The 17917-nt window shown below is 41.9% G+C and overlaps 1 protein-coding gene across 32 annotated transcripts in view; it reads right to left on the bottom strand.

Annotated features, from left to right (window-relative positions):
* LOC112259973 (receptor-type tyrosine-protein phosphatase delta) overlaps window positions 1-17917 on the bottom strand; it is a 600208-nt gene that overhangs the window by 34949 nt on the left and 547342 nt on the right. For 12 of the 32 annotated variants that reach the window (XM_024434700.2, XM_042328362.1, XM_042328379.1 and 9 more), the window contains 4 exons: window positions 17328-17342; window positions 15339-15451; window positions 12802-12843; window positions 12126-12223 (listed from right to left, as the gene is read on the bottom strand). In XM_024434700.2, the coding sequence (XP_024290468.1) occupies window positions 12126-12223; window positions 12802-12843; window positions 15339-15451; window positions 17328-17342 (268 nt within the window). The remainder of the gene's footprint in view (window positions 1-12125; window positions 12224-12801; window positions 12844-15338; window positions 15452-17327; window positions 17343-17917) is intronic. The other 20 variants (XM_042328374.1, XM_042328375.1, XM_042328378.1 and 17 more) reach the window with 5 other exon arrangements.

Here is a 17917-nt window from a genome sequence, read left to right as displayed (position 1 = left end):
CTGGGCTCTTCGATGGCCATGGCAGAACACTGACATTCCTGTCTTGCAGGAAATCACGCACAGAACAAGCAGTATGGCTGGTGGCATTGTCATGCTGGAGGGTCATGTCAGGATGTGCCTGCAGGAAGGGTACCACATAAGGGAGGAGGTTGTCTTCCCTGTAATGCACTGTAATGCCTGCAATGACAACAAGCTCAGTCCGATGATGCTGTGACACACCGCCCCAGACCATGACGGACCCTCCACCTCCAAATCGATCCAGCTCCAGAGTATAGGCCTCAGTGTAACGCTCATTCCTTCAACGATAAACGCAAATCCGACCGTCACCCCTGGTGAGACAAAACCTCAACTCGTCAGAGAAGAGCAATTTTTGCCAGTCCTGTCTGGTCCAGAGATGGTGGGTTTGGGCCCATAGGCAACGTTATTGCCAGTGATGTCTGGTGAGGACCTGCCCTCAGTCCAGCCTCTCTCAGCCTATTGCGGACAGTCTGAGCACTGATGGAGGGATTGTGCGTTCCTGGTGTAACTCGGGCAGTTGTTATTGCCATCCTGTACCTGTCCCGCAGGTGTGGTGTTCGGATATACCGATCCTGTGCAGGTGTTGTTATACGTGGTTTGCCACTGTGAGGACGATCAGCTGTCAGTCCTGTCTCCCTGTAGCACTGTCTTAGGCATCTCACAGTACGGACATTGCAATGTATTGCCCTGGCCACATCTGCCTCCTTGCAGCATGCCTAAGGCACATTCAGGCAGATGAGCAGGGACCCTGGGCATCTTTCTTTTTGTGTTTTTCAGAGTAAGTAGAAAGGCCTCTTTAGTGTCCAAAGTTTTCAGAACTGTGACCTTAATTGCCTACCATCTGTAGGCTGTTTGTGTCTTAACGACCGTTCCCACAGGTGCATGTTCATTAATTGTTTATGGTTCATTGAACAAGCATGGGAAACAGTGTTTAAACCCTTTACAATGAAGATATGTGAAGTTATTTCGATTTTTACGAATAATCTTTGAAAGACAGGGTCCTGAAAAAGGAATGTTTATTTTTTTGCTGAGTTTATATTATGTTTGATTTTATACTTAACACTCCCTAGTCCTTGCTGATAACAAGCATACCATAACATGATGCAGTTACCATCATGCTTGAAAATATGAATCCATCATTACTTTAAGGCATGAAAGTCAATCGCAAAATTTCAAGAACTTTGAAAGTTTCTTCGCCCTCCTTTTGGCAAATCTGATCACGACTACCTTTTTGCTTCTCCCTTCCTATAAGCAGAAACTCATACAGGAAGTACCCGTGCTAAGGAATATTCAACGCTGGTCTGACGAATCGGAATCCACGCTTTAATATGGTTTTGATCACGCGGACTGGGATACATTCCGGGTAGCTTCTGAGAATAATATTGATGAATACACTGAGACGGAGACTGAGTTTATCAGGAAGTGTATAGGAGATGTTGTACCCACTGTGACTGTTAAAACATACCAAGGCAAAGGGTGGCTACTTTGATGAATCTCAAATGATTCCATATGTGTTATTTCAGTTTTAATGTGTTCACTATTATTCCACAATGTAGAAAATAGCCAAAATAAAGAAAAACCCTTGAATGAGTAGGTGTGTCCAAACTGTTGACCGGCACTGTACTTTTTAGTCAAACTAAATTCCCTCTTTATTGCCTTTGACTATTGTTGTATACAATGAATGCCAACCTTAGTAAGCAGAAAAAGAACACAACAATAGTCTACTATAATAACTACAATGATAAGAGACCACTATTTTAGCCATTGTAGAGTAGGTTTTCCTCAAAGGCCAAGTTTGCTCTCCACCATCCTTGGTCCTTCTATGGCGTTAGGGTTTACGGCACACAGAAGAGCTGTACAATTGAGTACAACCAACAGAATCAGCAATCTCTGTAAAGCTCTGTAAAGCCTGGATGGTCCCTCACCGTAAATAAACTGGCTATTAAATGTAATACCACTTGTTGTGTAAGAGAAACCACCACGTTGTTAAACATAGTGTTCAATTTCACATGTCAGAGGAAATATTGGGCTGTGTTCTTTAATGAGTCTCTAACTTTTTATATTTCCAATAAGGGAGTTATGAGCTCGATTATGCTCACTATTGGAAATGAAGGTACCTGACGCCAAAGGACAGGAAGCACAGAGAGGTAAATGTGTTCAAATATTATTTAAATGCATAATTCCTTCCTCCTTTCTGATAGTGACATCACATAATTGGTGAAAGCATGCTAGTGGAAATGTTTATGACACCAATCCAGTAAATTCATGCTACTACAATGACACTGGAGAGAATAGCAGCCGTTTTACGGGCTACTGACCAATTGTGCTATTATGAGTATTTTTTTGAGCTGATCATAATTTATTTTGTACATGTTTCCCGCATCATTTTCTATAACCGAAAAGAGTTTCTGGACATGAGAACAGCGATCACTAACCTCGATTTAGATGAGGATTTTTGCTTCAATGAGTCGGAGGCAAATGATATACTGATCATCCCAGACCAGGCCCAAATTCCTGACACTCGAAGAAGGAAAAAGCGGCGCAATTGGCCGGCGTGTGGGATACCCGATGAGACAACGTCAGCGAGTGGATAAACCCCCTCTACCGTCCGTTATATTGGAGAACGTGCAATTACTGGAAAATAAACTGGACGAACTCTGTTAGAGACAATCCTATCAACGTGATCTGAATAACTGTAATATCCATTTCTCCAAGTTGTGGCTGAACAAGGACATGGAAAATATACATCTAGCTGTTTTTTTCTATACATTGGCAAGACAGAACGGCAGCGTTGGGCAAACTCGGGGGGTGGTGTGTGTCTCTTTGTTTTCAACAGCTGGTGCGCTGTAAGGAAGTCTCGAGGTTCTGCTCACCTGAATATGAATACCTCATGATAAGCTGTAGACCACACCAAGAGAGGTTTCACATATATTATTTGTAGCTGTCTACTTACCACCACAAACCACTGCTGGCACTAAGACCACACTCAATGAGCTGTATAGGGCCATGAGCAAACAACAAAATGCTCACCCAGCGGTGGCGCTCCTAGTGGCGGGTGATTTTACTGCAGGAAAACTGAAATCCTTATTACTTCATTTCTACCAGCATGTCACCTGATGCTAAGCTACAGGACTGTTTCCCTAGCACAGACTGGAATATCCACAGAAGATGAAATCTCTATTGCACTCCACACTGCCCTTTCCCATCTGGACAAAAGGAACACTTATGTGAGAATGCCGTTAATTGACTACAGCTCAGCGTTCAACACCATTGTGCCCTCCAAGCTCATCACTAAGCTAAGGACCCTGGGAATGAACACCTTCCTCTGCAACTGGATCCTGGACTTCCTAACGGGCCGCCCCCAGGTGGTAAGGGTAGGCAACAACACATCTGCCATGCTGACCCACAAACATGGGGACCCATCAGGGGTGCGTGCTTAGTCCCGTCCTGTACTCCCTGTTCACCCATGACTGAGTAGCTGTGCACGACTTGACTAGCTGCATCATCGCTTGGTATGGCTACTTGGCATCCACCATAAGGCGTTACAGAGGGTAGTGCATACGATCCTGTACATCACTGGGGCCGAGCTCCCGGTCATACACGTCCTCTATACTAGGCGGTGTCAGAGGAAAGCCCTAAAAGTTGTCAAATACTCCAGCTACCCAAGCAGTAACAGAGTGCCAAGTCTGGGACCAAAAGGCTCCTGAACAGTTTCTAACCCGAAGCCATAAGACTGCTGAACAGTTACTCAAATGGCTACCCTGACACGCACTCACACACACACACACACACACACACGCATATTGATGCCACACACGGACACACTTTCACACATGCGCTGCTGCTACTCTGTTGATTATCTATCCTGATTGCCTAGTCACTTTTACCCATACCTACATGTCAATATTACCTCAATTACCTCAACTACCTCGTACCCCTGCACATTAAGTCGGTATTCATCTTCCTATATTGTTTTTGTCTTTTATTATGTTACTATTTTCATTTATATTTTTTCATACTTTTTAACTCGGCATTGTTGGAAAGGGCTCGTTAGAAAGCACATTATAGTAAAGTCTACACCTCTTGTATTCGGCGCATGTGTAATACAATTCAATTAAATTTGATTTGAGGTTAGTGATTTCTTTTAGGAATTGTGGAGGAAGGATGCATTGTAAGAGTATTGAAACCGAACAAGGCTCTAGAGTTTACAACCAAACGCTTTCTCCCTCCTTGATTAAAGATGAAATGATCATGTTTGTTTATACATGAGGCGGTTAGAGTCTCGGATAATATCTCCCTGTATAATCTCTAGACGAATGACTGAAAAAGGGATATTTACTTTTTGGACAGTTAACCTTTGAATTATGTCTGATTTCTCTTTGGCCTGGGGATGAGATACACTTTAATAAGGGTTAAGAGCGTGTGAACTTTGACCAAATCTCAGTTGTGAAACATACATTATCTGCAGGAATACAGACCAGAATGCAGTGTGAGTCAGTCAGAACAAAGCTAAGTTGAAACAGTTGGTCGCAACATTGATCATAACAAAGACCTTTCGTTGTGCTCTGAAAATGACTTTCCATACCTTGTGAAAATACCAGCCTTGGAATTAAAATTCAATGTACATAAGGTGCAATAACGGTTGGGGAAGCTTGGCAGCCAGCCACATTTTGACCTCATGGTTTGGAGCTGTGGTGGCACAGCCCACAGAGAGAGAGAGAGGAGTGAGAGACACAGAGAGAGAGGCAGAGAGCGAGAGAGAGAAAGAGGTTGACTGCAGTTCCATCACACACAATGCCCCTGAAAGGACCCCGGCGCTCTAGCACAATTCTGCAGCTTCACCAACAATCAGTTGAACTCAAGTTCATCTATTTAGATTTACTCCCATTGTGTTTTGCACAGAATCTATCTAGCAATAGCGAGCGGGGGTAGGAATAATGGGGATTTATTGGGCTTTAAAAAGGTATTTACAGCCACATTTGTGGAGTGACTGCCGAGAGCAATGACTGTGAGGGGAGGGAAAAAAATGGTAACTTTACGTTTGGCCCCTGCCACTCTGCTCCAATCAATCAAACCCAGTAGGTTTCATCGTCTGATGAAATCACAGAAATAGGATTATGTCTTTGTGAACGCCACAAACCAAAGACTAGGGCTGTTGCGGTGACCGTATTACCACTCCACCGGCAGTCATGAGTCATGACCGCAGTCAAATTCCACGTGACCATTGAGTCACGGTAATCACCTCTTATGCACCCTGGACATGCGTTGGCTAACGACGTCCATCTAACCACTCTGACATCAATGCAAAAGAAATTGAAAATCACATAAATCCATATCATGTTTTTAAAACTCACCTCACTGTAATCTATCAATTTGAAGAAAGATTTTCAACAATAGCTTGAAACTGAGTGGAAAACATGGTCATTGTGGATGTTGCTTCAAAGCCAAACAACAAAATAGACAGTGCTTTCTAAGGTGATGCATTTAAAACACTGCATGCAGAACGCCCATACCCATATTAGAGCTTATTCATAGACCTCAATATGAGCCCCCCCCAAATAAACTGAATTGAAATAATGATTGTGCCGTTATACAATATAGCCTAATAGCCTACCACATATTACACACAGAAGAAAAACATTTTAAAAAATGGAATAGATTTAAGATGTCTTTGGCACATAATTGGTCCAGCTTATACTCCAAAATTAAAGAAATTCTAGTAATCGCCTTTGAGTGCGGACTGTATTACAGTGCCTTGGGAAAGTTTTTTGACCCCTTGACGTTTTCCACATTTTGTTACGTTACTGCCTTATTCTAAAATGAATTAAATATTTTAAAATGCCTACGCAATCTACACAAAATACCCCATAGTGACAAAGTGAAAACAGTTTTAGAAAATTTCGCAAATATATTTGAAGTAAAAACAGAAATACCTTATTCACATAAGTATTCAGACACTTTGCTATGAGACTCGAAATTGAGCTCAGGTGCATCCTGTTTCCATCGATCATCTTTGAGATGTTTCTAATACTTGATTGGAGTCCACCAGTTGCAAATTCATTTGATTGGACATGATTTTAAAAGGCACACACCTGTCTACAGTACCAGTCACAAGTGTGGACACACTTACTCATTCAAGGGTTTTCTACAATGTAGAATAATAGTGAAGACATCACAACTATGAAATAACACATATGGAATCATGAGGTAACCAAAAAAGTGTTGAACAAATCTAAATATATTCTATATTTGAGATTATTCAAAGTAGCCACCCTCTGCCTTGATGACAGCTTTGCACACTCTTGGCATTCTCTCAACCAGCTTCTTCAACTAGTCACCTGGAATGCATTTCAATTAACATGTGTGCCTTGTTAAAAGTTAATTTGTGGAAGTTATTTCCTTCTTAATGCCTTTGAGCCAATCAGTTGTGTTGGGAGAAGGTAGGGGTGGTATACAGAAGATTGCCTTATTTGGTAAAAGACCAAGTCCATATTATGGCAAGAACAGCCTTGAAAGTTTCAGAAGATTGGCTTATTTGCTAAAATACCATTTACATATTATGGCAAGAACAACTTTGAAAGTTTATTATTTATTTGTTTTATCTATTTTTATTTAACCTTTATTGAACTAGGCAAGTCAGTTAAGAAGAAATTAATATTTACAATGATGGCCTACCCCGACCAAGCCCTAACCCGGACGACGCAGGGCCATTGTGCAGTCAGAAAAACAATCAAGAGCTATGATGAAACTGGCTCACATGAGGACCGCCACAGGAAAGGAAGACCCAGAGTTACCTCTGCTGCAGAGGATAAGTTCATTAGAGTCAACAGCACCTCAGATTGCAGCCCCAAATAAATGCTTCACAGACTTCAAGTAACAGACACATCTCAACATCAACTGTTCAGGAGGAGACTGTGAGAATCAGGCCTTCATGGTCGAATTGCTGCATAGAAATGACTACTAAAGGACACCAAAAAAATAATAGACTAGCTTGGGCCAAGAAACACGAGCAATGGACTTTAGACAGGGTGGAAATTTGAACTTTGGTCTGATGAGTCCAAACTATAGATTTTTGGTTCCAACTGCCATGTCTTTGTGAGATGCAGAGTAGGTGAATGGATGATCTCCGCATGTGTGGTTCTCACCATCAAGCATGGAGGAGAAGGTGATATGGTATGGGGGTGCTTTGCTGGTGACACTGTCAGTGATTTATTTAGAATTCAAGGCACACTTAACCAGCACGGCTACCACAGCATTCTGCAGTGATACGCAATCTCATTTGGTTTGCGCTTAGTGGGAATATCATTTGTTTTTCAACAGGATAACAACACACCTCCAGGCTGTGTAAGAGCTATTTGACCAAGGAGTGCTGCATCAGATGACGTGGCCTCCACAATCACCCGACCTCAACCCAATTAAGATTGTTTGGGATGAGTTGGACCGCAGAGTGATGGAAAAGCAGCCAACAAATGCTCAGCTTATCTGGGAACTCCTTCAAGACTGTTGGAAAATCATTCCAGGTGAAGCTGGTTGAGAGAATGCCAAGAGAGTGTACAAAGCTATCATCAAGGCTTAAGGGTGGCTACTTTGAAGAATCTCAAATATAAAATATATTTTGATTTGTCTAAGACTTTTTTGGATACTACATGATTCCATTTGTGTTATTTCATAGTTTTGATGTCTTCGCTATTATTCTACAATGTAGAAAATAGTAAAAAAATAAATTAAAAAAAAAACCTTGAATGAGTAGGTGTGTCCCAACTTTTGACTGGAACTGTATATAAGATCCCACAGTTGACAATGCATGTCAGAGCAAAAACCAAGCCATGAGTTCGAATGAATTTCCCATAAAACTCAGAGACAGGATTGTGTCGAGGCACAGATTTGGGGAAGGGTACCAAAAAAATGTCTGCAGCATTGAAGGTCCCCAAGAACAGTGGCCTCCATCATTCTTAAATGGAAGAAGTTTGGAACAACCAAGACTCCTCCTAGAGTTAGCTGCACGGCCAAACTGAGCAATCGGGGGAGAAGGGCCTTAGTCAGGGAGGTGACCAAGAACCCGATGATCACTCTGACAGAGCTCCAGAGTTCCTCTGTGGAGATTGGAGGACCTTCCAGAAGGACAACCATCTCTGCAGCACTCCACCAATCAGGCCTTTATGGTAGATTGGCCAGATGGAAGCTACTCCTCAGTAAAAGGCACCTAAAGACTGTCAGACCATGAGAAACAAGATTATATGGTCTGATGAAATCAAGATTGAACTCTTTGGTCTGAATGCCAAGCGTCACGTCTGGAGGAAACCTGGTACCATCCCTACGGTGAAGCTTCATGTTGTCAGGGTGCTTTTTAGCAGAAGGGACTGGGAGACTAGTCAGGATTGAGGCAAAGTTGAAAGGAGAAAAGTACAGATAGATCCCTGATGAAAACCTGCTCCAGAGCGCTCAGGAGTGGCTTCGGGACAAGTCTCTGCATGTCTTTCAGTGGCCCAGCCAGACTTGAAACCGAACTAACACCTGAAAATAGCTGTGCAGCAACACTCCCCATCCAACCTGACAGAGCTAGAGAGGATCTGCAGAGAAAAATGAGAGAAACTCCCCAAATACAGATGTACCAAGCTTGTAGCGTCATACCCAAGAAGACTCAAGACTGTAATTGCTGCCAAAGATGATTCAACGGGGAACTGAGTCATGGGTCTGAATACTTACAGTTGAAGTCAGAAGTTTACATACACTTAGGTTGGAGTCATTAAAACTCCTTTCTCAACCACTCCACACATTTCTTGTTAACAAACTACAGTTTTGGCAAGTCGGTGAGGACATCTACTTTGTGTATGATACAACACATTTTTCCAACAATTGTTTATAGACAAATTATTTCACTTATAATTCACTGTATCACAATTAAAGTGGGTCAGAAGTTTACATACACTAAGATGACTGTGCCTATAAACAGCTTGGAAAATTCCAGAAAATTATGTCATGGCTTTATAAGCTTCTGATAGGCTAATTGACATCATTTGAGTCAATTGGAGGTGTACCTGTGGATGTATTTCAAGGCCTACCTTCAAACTCAGTGCCTCCTTGCTTGACATCATGGGAAAATCAAAAGAAAACAACCAGGATCTCGGAAAAAAATTGTAGACCTCCACAAGTCTGGTTCATCCTTGGGAGCAACTTATAAAATGACTGAAGGTACCACGTTCATCTGTACAAACAATAGTACGCAAGTATAAACACCATGGGACCACGCAGCCGTCATTCTGCTCAGGAAGGAGACGCGTTCTGTCTCCTAGAGATGAACGTACTTTGGTGTGAAAAGAGCAAATCAATCCAGAAAACAGCAAAGGACCTTGTGAAGATGCTGGAGGAAACAGGTACAAAAGTATCTATATCCACAGGAAAACGAGTCCTATATTGACATAACCTTATAGGCCGCTCAGCAAGGAAGAAGCTACTGCTCCAAAACTGCCATAAAAGAACCAGACTATGGTTTGCAACTGCACATGGGGACAAAGATCATACTTTTTGGAGAAATGTCCTCTGGTCTGATGAAACTAAAATAGAACTGTTTGGCCATAATGACCATCATTATGTTTGGAGGAAAAAGGGAGAGGCTTGCAAGCCGAAGAACACCATCCCAAGCGTGAAGCACGGTGGTGGCAGCATTATGTTGTGGGGTACTTTGCTGCAGGAGGGACTGGTGCACTTCATATCATGAGGAGGGAAAATTACGTGGATATATTGAAGCAACATCTCAAGACATCAGTCAGGAAGCTTGGTCGCAAATGGGTCTTCCAAATGGACAATGACCCCAAGCATACTTCCAAAGTTGTGGCAAAATGGCTTAAGGACAACAAAGTCAAGTTATTGGAGTGGGAATCACAAAGCCCTGACCTCAATCTATAGAAAATGTGTGGGCAGAACTGAAAAAGAGTGTGCGAGCAAGGAGGCCTAGAAACCTGACTCAGTTACACCAGCTCTGTCAGGAGGAATGGGCCAAAATTCACCCAACTTATTGTGGGAAGCTTGTGGAAGGCTACCCGAACATTTGACCCAAGTGTAACAATTTAAAGGTAATGCTACCAAATACTAATTGAGTGTATGTAAACTTCTGACCCACTGTGAATGTGATGAAATAAATAAAAGTTAAATAAATCATTCTCTCTAATTTTATTCTGACATTTCACATTCCTAAAATGAAGTGATGATCCTAACTGACCTAAGACAGTGAATCTTTACTATGATTAAATGTCAGGAATTGTGAAAAACTGAGTTTAAATGTATTTGGCTAAGGTGTATGTAAACTTCCCACTTCAAATGTATGTAAATATGATATTTCTATTTAAACATTTTTATAAATTAGCAAACATTTCTAAAAACCTATTTTTGCTCTGTCATTATGTGTCGATTGATGAGGGAAAAAAAGAGATGTAATCAATTTTAGAATTAGGCTGTAACCTAACAAAATGTGGAAAAAGTCAAGGGGTCTGAACACTTTCCGAATGCACTGTATTATGATTACTGTATGGACTGGTTACCTTATGGTTGCCTTATGCTATGCTCCAATCTTTCTATCCACGAGTCTGGGAGATAACGTATAGGCCTAGGTGATGCTGTTGGTTCATTGATTGTGCTTATAGAGTTAGCCTACAATTATGGTGAATTTGTATTTGATTTTTAATAGCCAGGTGAAAGATCTGATCCCTTATTGATGTCACCTTTCAAATCCTCTTCAATCAGTGAAGATGAAGGGGAGGATAGAGGTCAAAGAAGGATTTTTGAGACATGGATTGTGTATGTGTGCCATTCAGACGGTGAATCGGCAAGACAAAATATTTAAGTGCCTTTGAACGGGGTATGGTAGTCAGTGCCAGGCACACTGGTTTGAGTGTGTCAAAAACTGCAAAGCTGCTGGGTTTTTCACACTCAATATTTTCCCATGTGTATCAAGAATGTTCCACCACCCAAAGGACATCCAGCCAACTTGACACAACTGTGGGAAGCATTGGAGTCAACATGGGCAAGCATCCCTGTGGAACTCTTTCGGCACCTTGTAGAGTCTATGCGCTGATGAATTGAGGCTGTTCTGAGGGCTAACGGGGGTGCAACTCAATATTAGAAAGGTGTCCTTAATATTTTGTACACTCAGTGTGTATTAATTGGATTTATTAGACTTTTTTAAATGTAGGGGCCTAGACGTTCCAAAGTCTTGCATCAGTGGCAAGTGTGATGGTGTGGATATGCTACACAGAATTTTATGACCGCCGCAGTTCTACCAAAGACTTCTTCTTCTTCCCTTCTTCTCCGGTCAGATGAGACTTTGGCGAATCCTGGCCGATGAGTCGTGTCACCTTGTCTGCGAGCAACTGAGATTATGTCGTGTTTGCGAGAAGCTGACCTTTTCCGAGCAGTGTCCATTTTAAATAGGAAAATGATTGCCGTTCAGAGATATGGCAGCGCGGGGACGACGAGCCTTTCAATCAATCCCGCTGTGACTGGATAAATGTTTCATTTTCACTTTGCATTAGGCAGATTGGAAGGATTGTGAGATTTGGGTTTCCCGGGTGTGACCGGTGAACAGGTTCTCCACAGGAAGCCATCTTTGTTTTTTTTCCTGAATGCCAGCTGCCATGTGCGGACTGGCTTTCCTGAACGGCAGGTTGGCAGGGCTGTGACACTTTTGTAATGACTGGATTAAAGGGTTCCAGGAAAATAACATTACATGGCGAGACTTTGGGCTTAAATAAACTCCCTGACACATTACACAATGAGTGACACAATGAGTTTAGAGGGCATCCAGCCTCTCTCAGGCACATGAGCCTACACTGTTGGGATAGCATACGCTAACAAGCATGTAGATTAATGGAATAATTTCCATGTTTTCACATACAATGTACCAGGGGTGACTCAGTCCAAACCGGGACACCCAGTGATGTTTTCACTGTGACCATGAAGCATAATCAAAAGTTGAAAGTCTTTAACATACCAACCTTTTGTTCTGAATGACAGACGGCATTTTAATTCATTGAAATCATGAATCCTTCTCCGATAACACCTCCAATCTGACCCTAATATGCAAACAGATAAGAAACAAGCCTCATGTTTACCTCGTATTCCTGCGAAAACTTTAGGTTGTCGTTGGCTTTCAAACGCTCCAGATGATCAGCTAGGTCCAGGATGGGGATCGGTGGGTGGCTGGCCATGCCTGTCAATCAAACGGGCGAGAGGTCAGACGCCAGGGGTGAGGGGTCGATACCACGGTTACAACCAGTGAATCATTATAAAAGCAGCATGTGTGTAACAGGGGGATGGAGAAGTGGATCGTTGTTAGGCTATTTTTTCACTCAAAGCAGTGGCATGCTCATAGGAAGATATGGACAGGAAAGGAAGTCAATGAGAAGTCATCGAACAGACTTCACTTCCTGTAACACTTCCTACTGTGAGAGAAGAATGTTATTCACACCGAAGCGGCCGGTGGGAGATAGCATGACGGAAGACATACTCACAAACAAACAAACCAAACCACAAACAAACAAATCACGAAGTTAGGCCAAGATGTTGTCTGCTTTGAGTGATGACATGTTACTAGGGGGTGTAATTTTTTAACTCCGCCTCCTGTGATGGATGACATGGCAATAAGTAACGTGTGGATTAGATGGGGGTGAGATTGACTACAAGTTTATGTAGAAAGGAGGAGGAGAGGGGGATGAAGGGAAAAAAAACAGAACAAAACAAAAGAGAGAAAGAAAGAATGTGGTGAATGCATAAACAAGACCAACTAACTTGACAAATGGAGGTTACTGGGGTAACCGGGGTCACCTGAACCTGCGGAGGAAACGGCGGTATAAATAAAAACTCTTAGACGATCTTAGAAATGTGATGAATGTTTTGTTTTAGGGGTAGAAACTGTTGGGGAAGGTAACTGACGGAAACTAGAATTATACACTATCATCTAAATGTCACATAGATCTGTTAGTAACGCACACATTGACATGCTAGAAGCTAGCCTACGCCACCATGTGTAAATCGGTGGGAAGGACATGAAAACACTCAACAAAACAGAGCCGGGAAACAATTCGGAGACGTTGAAGAACTGAGTCAAGCGATCGCACAATCCTATCATAATGAGATCCATTCTGACCATCAGATATCCTACAAAGTCTGCAGGCAGGAAGTTTCACCTTGCATAAAAAAAACTTTGGTGGACTTTACTTTGACAAGGTAGAACTGACATTGTAAATAGTGTTAGCACACAGGCTACCAGATGTATTCTGTATAAGTTGTTTGTGGTGAAGGTATGTGAGAGAACAGAGAAGAGAGCAGAGAAGGGGGGTTGTGTGGGGTTGACCGAAGTCACTATGTATGTCCAGGCTTAAACACAGCTCCCGAAACGTTGACTAAGGACAAGTGCTGTCACCCAGTCCCAGATAGCAGAGGTTTCATAATAGCCGGGACACGGTGACGGTTTTCCCACTCTCCTGCCTGAGACAAGTGTCTGCAAGGGCAAGTAAGTGGTCTTTTCATCTACACTGATAACACAAGTGGGCATTAGCTAATGGAAAAAGCGAAAAAGCGGGGCCTCTTTTCTCCCGCACTCACTCGCTCTATTTCTCCAAGAGGGTGTTTCTATCGGCCCCTACCACTCAAGACCCATTTTCAGCCGCCGGTTGACAATGGAACTACCACTCGCCGCGTGGCACCATGCACACATCAAGCATCCTCAAGATGGAAATAAGCATTGAGGAGCAGCGAGGTGAGAGAGGGAGGAAAAGAGGGAGCGAGGGAGGGAAGAGAAACTAAGTCTAATGTAGCACCAATCAGAATTGGAGAAGAAGCTCTAAAAGAGAGAGACAAAGATGTTTGGACCGCTCGAGCAAGTCGAGAGCCACTTTGAGAGGCTCTTTGGAAAATGAGAATGGTGTGCGAGACTAATCAAGATGGTTGTAGAGGATTCTGGAAATAGGGAAAGTGTGGTGGTTTAGATCACTCTGAAGTCCCCTTCTCAAAGTGAAAACTGAGAGGGGAAAAAACGCCCCCTTTGCCAAGTTTGACATTTCCAGTAATGGATATAACGTCATTGAGAGTAGGGGTTTCATAAATATGCATAATCTTTCAAAAAAAATCTGCCTGCGGCTGGGATATTTTATCCCCTTTTCATATGAGCTGACCTGAAAAATGTGGCTTTGATATTACATTATTGTCAGTCCCCGAACACCTGTCCCACTGCTCTCCCTGCCAGAAGAACTCCAGTACCAAGTTGAGCGTGTCTCTTCACTCAAAAAAAATAAAAAATGCATTGGCTATCCAAGGGACAAATGGACTGTGACAGCCATCTTTTCCCCCTCGGCAACAAAAAGGGGTCACAGAACCAGGCAGCTCAGGCATAACCTCTGTTCACCTCGAAGGTCAAAAGGGAGGGGACGTTTGTGTTCACAACTTGTCACTGGCCCACTCTCCACCGTCCACTGCCTCATGTACAGGATGTAACATGGCACTGTGACACTGTGACTTCCAACATGCTACACTGTCACTTTGAGACTAGTGTTAGCTTGGCAAAGGCTGCACCGACCTACAGGTGTAGGATCTTAATTTGATCACTCTTTTGTTGCTGAGAATTTTCCTTCACAGCAGTGTAAACGTGTAGTGTTTTCAATGTTTAAAAATATTTCCACTTTAAAATGTCAGTCTTGATTTGCCATAATGAAAAATGTATCAACCCCACATAATAATTCGCATTTCCTGTTACTACAGGATTATTTTCATGCTATAGCAAACTGTCTCAAATAAATATCCTACATCTGTAGGTGACCCATGAAGACAAGGATGATGGTAACTGCCATGAAAGTATTAGCCTTGCACTGCTGTCTTCAGCACCTCTCTTTGCTCTCTCTCTCTCTGTCTCCTGGGAGGAGTTAATCAGTTTTGACCCTGTGCATCTTTCCCCACCACCTGTCCATTTTCCATCATGTCCTGCCACACTTTGAACAATGACCCCCCTGAATGTTGTAGTCATGGGAACTCTATGAGAAGTGTTGGTTTAGCATTTAGGTGTTGACTTTTAAAGAGGTCATGCATGAGCAAGCACATCGCAAAGAGGAGACATTCACACACATTTCCCAATGATAACAAACAGATTTGATATATTACATTAATTCTACTGCTTTACTTACTAAGTCAGGTGAAGATAAGTAACTACAGCCATCTTAATATAAAGCCATCTTAATTTGACTAAGATGTCCGTAATTTCTTAAATCATTGAGTGATTATGGATCTAGGAAGCTTTGCAGTGGTTTGTGTTTGCTATCACAAAATTCCCTTACCAGGCGTTTGGAAGTTCATGCGTCGAAGCTCCACAGGGTCGGTGGGGTTATGAGACGGAATCTCCTTACTGTTGGGCAGACTTCCTTTTCTAGCTTCGGATTCTGCCCTTTTCCTGTGGGGATAAAACATGAATACTTTAAAAAAAATGTTTTGTGTTCTATTGTTTTTTCGGTGCATTTTCATCCCTTTTGAAGATATTTCCCTAAATGAAATGACATCCGCATAAAATGTATACATTTTCCATATACAATGTCTTGATGAATTACATCTGATGGGTTCCAGCATAGTTTGCGTCCTCCTTTAATCCGCCAGATTGTGTTATGTTTTGTGTACATGGGGATGAATGCTACTCTTAGTGGGACATATATCTTAATGTTCTTACAAGTTGATCAGATTCACATTTCAAGAAGCATGAAGTTAAAGCCCAGTAAATAACTTTAGGGCATCTTTAATTCATTCCGATAATGGGAATGCGGTCTAAAAAATTCCATATCATGCTTATGAGAGGATAGAGAGGTGCCATAAATACACTCAATCCCTCTATTAACCTTCATGGCATTGGGAGATTTTATCAATTAAATATAATCCATCTACTTCAAGGATATAATGCTTTTGACCACTTATTTATAAAACTGTGCAGTCTCTGACAAAGAGCTTTGACAAAGAGATCTGCCCAAAGACTCAATACGGTGACATTCGATCTGTCTAACGAGAAGTGGACAGAGTACAGGGGGGACTAGCACTATACTAGAAGTGACCTTTCAAAATAGTTTATCATCATTTGACCTCTGACCTCCAACCTCTCTTCATTAGGGTTAAGTAAAATCACTAACCTGTGACCTTTGCATTATATGGGAAGCAATGAGGCTTGTGTAAATAGCCTGGGGGGGTCAATGGTGTAATGGTCAAAAACAACAGCAAGTATGAAATGGGTCGTGTGAGGTCATCGTTGCATGCGTCTGAAAACAAGTAGATGGGACCATACAGAATGAGTCATACGATTTGCTACATTTGGTGGAGAATGCAGGCATGAAAAAAAAGGCTGAATATGATAGCATGGGTACATCTGAACAGATATCTGAACACATACAATAGTCTATGTATGACATTGCAAGAGTACGGCAGAGTGTACCTACAACTTAATAGCCATCTAGCAATGCAAGGGCTCATTTGGTAAAAACACAGGGTTAATCCAATTGAAAGCTGAATAAAAAATGGAATGAAATGATTTGGGAGTAGGAAAGCTGGGCAAACGCTGTTAAAGTGTTACAGTACCGGTACAGTAAAGTGCTTTCCCGGCCAGTGAGTACATTTGGCTGTGATGTAATGCTGTTGAAGAAATATATCTATTTGTGATATATTATTGGCATTCAATGTTCATGCCAACTAGCATTTTGAGAAGTAAGGAGAAAGTGAGGGGGAGCAGTCTTGGCATTGTAATGCATGTTGGTTCTGTTCAAGGCATGCAAGTCAGTTGTTTCTTGCGTACAAGCGGTGAGACATTGAATCCAGTAGAAATCTAAGAAATAAGGATTTCTAGGGGTTGTGTTTATCAAGAAATTGACCCTTTGTATTGAGACAGACAGGACATTTAGACATGTTTGGTCAATGGAAAATGGAAATGGTGATATGGGTTTTCGTCAAATACTAAATAATATTACTATTTTTAATGTAATGTAGGGTGAGAGTAATGGAAGAATGGAAAGCACACATACATTTTTTGAAAATTAACTGTCCTGGCTGATCAAATATATGATGTCGATTCAAATACTATCATTTGGAACGTAGGTCAGAATTCAATCAATGCAAACAGCTGACTTTAAAAAGTGCTTTGGAATTGCAAAGCAGTGGGGGAACTCACTTTCTGCAATGATTGAACTCTGCCCAACAAGCTAGAGGGTAGGAAATGTCTGCAAAGGGATAAAAAGAAGGGTTGAGGTGGGGATAGTTGTGGTATTGTCAGCCATATCACATCCTTTCACTCTTACCTGTCTGGTTTGCTGCTCCATTCGTAAGCAAGGAAAAGAACGCATGACAGGATGTTAGCTGGAACGACAACGTGATCCGTCGCTATGACGACTTAATAATCCTGACAACAGTATCATGCCCCATGGCCGAAGTTGAACTACGACGCTTATATTTTATACTGTAATGCGCTATTTCCTGTTTAAGAAGAATAAACATGTGTCTAACTACAAAAAGACAACTGAGCGACAACAATCGCATCTGAATGTTGGTTGGCATGCGATATTAGTGTCCCTTCACTACCGACACCACGCTCAATTATGTCACCTTGGGTACTTGTCGTTTAAAATCATATAATCTCATCCCAGGTGCAATCCAAAAATGTATTGTTTATTTAGTAGTTTCAGGTGATTGTTTGTCACTCGAGCATGGAAGGGCTCTTGTGTATCTGATTACTGTATATCCTAAAGAATAACTACAACAAGTCAACAACACAGGACAATTATGATAATAATGATTACTAATTATACAAAATAATGTGCTTGCATAGAGTTTCTAAGAAAATACATTAAAAAAAGATTAGATAATAAAATTTGAGCTTAACGTTGTAACA

This window comes from Oncorhynchus tshawytscha, linkage group LG10, assembly GCF_018296145.1.
Source record: "Oncorhynchus tshawytscha isolate Ot180627B linkage group LG10, Otsh_v2.0, whole genome shotgun sequence".
NCBI lineage: Eukaryota > Metazoa > Chordata > Actinopteri > Salmoniformes > Salmonidae > Oncorhynchus > Oncorhynchus tshawytscha.
Note: the sequence above shows the minus strand (reverse complement) of the source record. Positions and strands in the feature narration are given on the sequence as shown.